This window comes from Pteropus medius, unplaced genomic scaffold (genome assembly GCF_902729225.1).
Source record: "Pteropus medius unplaced genomic scaffold, Ma_sr-lr_union100, whole genome shotgun sequence".
Classification (NCBI taxonomy): Eukaryota; Metazoa; Chordata; class Mammalia; order Chiroptera; family Pteropodidae; genus Pteropus; species Pteropus medius.
The window spans coordinates 1-6,087 of record NW_024342726.1 but is presented as its reverse complement, the minus strand read 5'-3'; the positions used below and the strand labels follow the sequence as shown (position 1 = coordinate 6,087).

Here is a 6,087-nt window from a genome sequence, read left to right as displayed (position 1 = left end):
AAGATCTCCTTGATTTATACTGTTCTTTAAATAAATTACATAGAATGTGGTATTTTATGTAGACAGATTTTTAGAGCAGAGGACCCTAATTGTTACTTCAATTGACTTAGGGCCTAAAATAGTTTAACAATTAAGGTATCTGATTATTCAATAATCCACCCATATCAGTCAGAAGATGGCCAGTTTGCAGTAGTGTCTGATCACAAGTTTGGTCAAGACAAAGAAGCTATAATCAGTTACTGTCTGCAGAAATTATTATTTCATAAGAAAAAGTAACAATCACATAAATACATTCCTTTATGAAATATTATAGAGAGAAAATATTTTAATTAAAGATGACTATGTTCTAATCAAGGAAAATATCAACAATATATAACTCATTAAAATTGAGATTATATCAAACTATCTCAAAGATAAAAAATGATAAACATGCGAATAAAGTAAATGGTAAGGGATTGAGGTAAATGCAAATGAAGTCTGGCCAAGGAATTAAAAGTCAACGTATTTTTTTATTTATATGCAGCTACTTTTCAAAAGAGTATGGTCTAAAATTGTTCCCCCAGGAAATAAAGTAAAATTGTTAGGTAGGGTACTCTTTTCATTTCCTTAATGAGCAAGAGACTTCTATTGCACTCTTTAGGAGAAAACATCATGACTATACTGGCTTACTGACTCCTCCTCAAAGAATGAATGGTGACCCCTCAGGTCTGGCCTAGGGTTTTGGTTCCATCGCCCTCCCTCAGCTGCATCAGTAGGTAGTAAGGGAAGCTGTGGTCCTCTCTAGGACAGGTTAAGGTCAGCTGTGCAGACCTAGTCCTTCCTACTGGCAGACCCCAAAGTATAGATTTGATGAGAAAAGGAGTAAGAGATCTGGAAGCCTGTCTTTCTTAACTCTTTAAGATTAATTATACCTTTCTCCCCATTCCTCTAAACCTAACAGCACCAAGGAGTAGAACCCAGGCTGCTCTTTGATTTCACTCATTTTTTCTTTGATAACTCACGACACAAAGTTGGTTAATATGAAATGGAGTTTATGCCTAATCTTAATAGAGAAATCTTGATCCACAGAATGTACGGCTCATTTCAGTATGAACTATTTGAAAACACTTTGATTTGAAGTCATCAAGCCCAATTTGTTGGGGAAGTTGTCTGAGTATAATAAAATCTTTCTCAGAATAAACATGCAATTTCCTTGCAAATACATTCTTTCTCCCATGAATAAACAGAGAACATGCTCTAAAGAAGCACTACTTAATGCTAAAACACAATTAGCTCATAATGTATCATTTAAACATGAGTACCTCCAGCCAGGATCTTCTCTTCCAATTCTGCCATTTGCTGCTTATAGGCTTTTAAAGCTGCTTCTTTGAAAGAGGGACGGATTCTCTTTGGCTTTGTGATTTCCATTGGCTGTTCAGGAATATTTTGGTTTTCATCTCCTTTTATTTCCATTTCAGTTAAAGTTTCATTTAAGGGTTCCAACCCCCCTTCACTAATCATATCATCTGCTTGCCCTTCATAATCCTCATCTTGTGGAGTTTCATAAGGTGTTTCATAAGAAGGGTGATCATATTCGTGCATTGGCTCATCTGTTTCAGTAATACTAGTCCTGTTTTCTAACTTAGCAAGAACTTGTTCCATCACTTCAACATAATCTGTTTCATTATCCACCACTGGTTCACTATAGTCCTCCTCATCTTCCGCTTTGTAGTAATAAGGCTCTGTGTAAACATCAGAATCCAGAGTGGTACTTGATTCATTTGCAGTTGATTGGGATAATGTTCGAAATCTCCCCATTAAGGAAGAGCCACTGTCCTCATACCCACTGAGACTCTGTGTGCTTTTGTTCCATACCACTTCCAAGGCTGATTTAGCCCTTTGTAGTGTGGATCCAAATTTGGGGAAGCTGAAAGCCTTATCAGAAAGGTCAATGCTTAATCGACTATGCCAAGATTTGGGTGGGGCATCCTCTGAATCATCACTTTGCAATTCGGTTTGACTTCGATACATTATGGACAACTGTTTTTGATTTTGGTACAACTCATTAGAATTAGCTTCCTGATAAGAATCATATTGGCCAACCCATTGACCTTGTGGTTCATTATCCAACCCAGGACATGGAGATGAGTTGTCATCTTGGGTTAAATCATAGCTCTCGGAGTCATCCTGAAGGTCACTGTGGCACTTTCCCAAGTCTTCTAGGTCTTTATTGTAAACATCTAGCTGTTGATCAGATAGACTATTTGTGTCATAGTCAAAAGCTTCCTGGGTCGATGAATCTAAACCTAAATCAGCTCCTTGCTCTACTTGATTCCATTCCTTCCATGGAGAAAGATCCTCTTGTAATGAGAGCTGAGAATCACTGTAATGACTTCGGTCTCCAGATGCACATACCATGTCATTACTCATTCCACTATCCACGGTTTCTGTGTTCCCAATTTCACTCTGCCCTAGGACACCCTGAGCAGCCTCATTCAAAAGTAAATCCTGAGGACTGTCATAGAAGGTAGGCATGCCCTCCTGTTTCCTCTGCCAGAGTTCCCGGTCTGAAGATGACAGGAGGGAGCTTCCATTAGTTCTAGTAAAAAACTGATTTTCTGAAAAATCCTCTGAGTAAGATTGACACAATTTGGAAAAATCTGATTCAGAACGACTAAGTTTAGCAGTAAAAAAATCACTCTGTGAATGCCAGAGGGGCGCTGCATCTACATACTGAGTTGCAGTTTGTTTTCCCAAGTTATCTGATTCTGGCAGTTGAGAGGAAATTTTATCATAATCTGATTTATTTGAAATTCTGCTGCTACTAGCAGTTTTATTCTTGGCTCTTGCATTGCGTGATTTTGAACCTGACTTGGAAATACTTCCCTTTGTTGGAAACTCTGACTTGGAAAGCACAGCGTAACTGTTTCTATTAAGGTCAGATTCCAGCTCTCCATCACTATTATTGGGTAATTGCCAATTGTTCTTCTTGACTTTGGACTCTGGAGTAGATAGCTTTATATCCATGCTCTCGTATGTCTGGGAGGATGGTATCCCTCTCTCTTTTCTTTCTCTGATGTCATGAGTAAGAATATCTGTTGAGATTCCAATACCTGCTCCCTTGAGTTTATACGATTTTTTTAAGACGGAATCCCTTTGCTGAGAGTTTTCAAAGTACACAAGAATGGGTCGAGGCTTTGCATTTGGGCAGTCCCTCTGGTGTCCTATCCTCTGAGCAAATTCAATTTTAATAGCATTTGGAGCATCTGAAAAACCCATTTTATCTATTAGAATTTGGTACACCACACTTTCAACGTACTCAAATCTCTCTTCAGGCACATTTAAAAATCTCAGGCTTGCCTTGCTACCCATGTGACCTAAGTGTTTAATATAATCATGGATGTCTCTGGTTTCCCTCCGAGATTGGACAAACCCTGTGCGTAGCTGTTCAATTTCACTTTGTACAACCTCCACACTGCTGGAGATCTCATCGATGGAGTGTTTGAGAGCATTGACATGCCCTCGTAGTTCAGAAAGTTCTGTTTCGATCTGACTTATTCCCTGAAGTTCCTTAAAGATCATTTCCATAACATCATGTGTTTGGCTAATACAGCCAGAGGAACTGAATCCTGGCTCCAGGGCATTTGTCTTCGGATTTCGGGCAGTTCTGTCCAAAGATTTGCTTCTTATTCCCCAGGTTTTCTTCATTGTGCTCAACTCCGAATCTGAAGAGACACAATCTTGGCTCTTTTTCCATTTCCTCAGTTTGCGTAAAGCCCCTAGTTTTAAGCTATGTAGAGTGCGTTCCCCATCAGAACTGCCCTCAGAGGGCGCCAGGCTGCTTGAACTCTTTCTGTTACGTCTAACTGGCATTGTGTGTGTTGGTTGTGCCTGGTTTTCAGCACTACTTCTTAGTTCATTGAGTGATTCTGAGTAGGAACTCTCAATTGAAGATAACTCTTGAAGCAGATCCTCATTATCACTGTTGGTTACATTAACATTTTTTTGTAGGCCATTGGCAATAGCTACGCGGTAACTGAATGTTGGTGAGAGGGAAAATTCTTTGTTAGCTTCGTCTTCTTCAGTGGATAAGTTGCGAGTGGATGAACATTTTGCAATCTTCTTTACAGTGCTTTTCAAGGTATTAGAAAGTTTGGGGGTTTTGGTCTGGCCAGCAGTAGAAAAGTCTTGATCCTTTTTCTGCTGACGATTCTCTTTTTTTTTAGTTGTATTTCCCAATTTCTTTGTAAACATTCCTTTGCAAAGCTTATGTATATAAGGTAAAATCAGGCTCTTGAAAAGATTAGCCACCATGGAAAGCAATTTGGGCAAGCTTTTCTACCCCAAAGACATAAACACGGTATCAGGATAAAAATCTGTAAATCCAAGGCAAGCATCACTGTTCAGATGTTCTTTGAATCATTGAAAATAGCAGGAAGGGCAGCCGTGGCTCTGCCACAATGTCGATGCCCGTGAAAGCAAAGCTCCATTTAGGAAAGACGTTCTCTCTTGGAGGAAGGGTTTCCTGGGTCTCATTTCCGCATGACTTCATGTAGTGCCTAAAAGAAAAGAATGTTGAGATGAATATCACAATTTAATTCTAGATTTATCCCATTTCTAACATTTTCCAAAAGTATTCAATATACACAATGTGTGAGAAATTGCAGAGGGGGCAAGTGGATATCTGAATTTCATCATGAAGTTACTTTTAAAACAACCATAAAGTAAATCAGTACCAATAACTATGTTTAAATTATAATTTTTAAAAAATTACTTATGGATGGACACAATTGAAATGGTAATAAAAGGTACTAATGATTATTTAGAAAAGGTTGTATAAGACAGGCAAATTTAAAAAGCTATAGTAACTGCACGATATTATCATTCCTACATTATTTCCCTTTCTAAATTTCATTTACAAAGACAAACATAAACTTTTAAATTTAAATGTAGTCTCTCACTCCAGACATTTAGAATTCATCAAAATAATATTCATGTATGTAAAACTTTTACTTATTTAAATAAACATTTACTTTTCTCGGTATTCAACGAATCGGAATTTTTTTTTTTTTTTTTTTTTTAGAAGTAAGGCAACTTTTGAAGTTGATCCATAGGGGGCTGTGTAAAGGACCCTATTGCTTACAATTTTATTTTTTTATTTTTTAATTTTTAGTGCCCTTGTTCTTTTCTAGGGTGTGTATCTCCTTCCGCAAGTACTAACCTTATTTTTTAATTTTTTACTTCTACAGCACCTGGTCTTCCTAGGTGGTCTCCTACCCAAGTATTAACCAGGCCCGACCCTGCTTAGCTTCCATGATCAGACGGGATCAGGCTTGTTCAGGGTAGCATAGCCGTAGACAAGGGAATTTCTTAAATAATGATTCAAGTAATCCGAGTAAGAAATATTTCATATGATGAAGTAAACACCAAGAGAAAATACATCTCTTCCAGCCATCAAATTTGTCAACGAAATATCATGGATTGCAAAATAAATAGAAAGTTATATTAAGTTAGGCATTGTAACAACAATAGAAATATATTTGAAAATGCATATAATACGTCCATGTTTTAAGAGGATGTGACTCAAGAGAGCAGAGCCAGCCTAGCCAGCCTTGCAGCAGATGGTAGGAAACCCATCCCCAGGGTCAGGACTGTGATTAGACATAAGGAACCAGGTGACAAAAAGAAATTATGCCACAGATAAAACGTGCCTACACAGAATCAAGAATTGGGCAGATATAATTCATCTTATGATTTGGTGTTTTACAGTGCAAATGGCCATACAAGTAAACAATCTTTATGATGGTTAGTTTCTTGAATTAGAAGAAGAGTGGGGCAGGCAGGGGGTGGAGTTTACATTAATTTTGCTGGTTCACTAGCGCTGTGCCTTTTATGTGATAGGTATTCAAATAAACTCTTGTTGAATTTAACTTACTATTATTGTTGAAAGATATCGCAGAATAAGGGTAACAGCCAAAAGCCTTAACTGACATTGGACTACGTATTTGGGTAGATTAATAATCTAATTCTTTAAAAGAAAACATCATAATCTGCATAGTGTTTTAGGAGCCAGCTGACTCCTTATTAGCTCCCCCACTTGGAAATCTG

At 37.8% G+C, this 6,087-nt stretch overlaps 1 protein-coding gene and 1 pseudogene across 1 annotated transcript; both read right to left on the bottom strand.

Annotated features, from left to right (window-relative positions):
- Positions 1 to 438: 438 nt before the first annotated feature.
- LOC120605961 (protein unc-13 homolog C-like) lies at positions 439 to 4,534 on the bottom strand. The gene has a single exon (XM_039867046.1). It carries the CDS (start codon positions 4,291 to 4,293, stop codon positions 1,288 to 1,290), a length of 3,006 nt encoding a protein of 1,001 aa, XP_039722980.1. The 5' UTR covers positions 4,294 to 4,534; the 3' UTR covers positions 439 to 1,287.
- A 685-nt stretch (positions 4,535 to 5,219) lies between these two features.
- Positions 5,220 to 5,338, bottom strand: LOC120605962 (uncharacterized; annotated as a pseudogene).
- Positions 5,339 to 6,087: the final 749 nt, after the last annotated feature.

What these genes read in the sequence shown, in the direction of transcription:
- LOC120605961 (XM_039867046.1), bottom strand. Translation starts at nt 4,293, where the DNA reads ATGGTGGCTAATCTTTTCAAGAGCCTGATTTTACCTTATATACATAAG.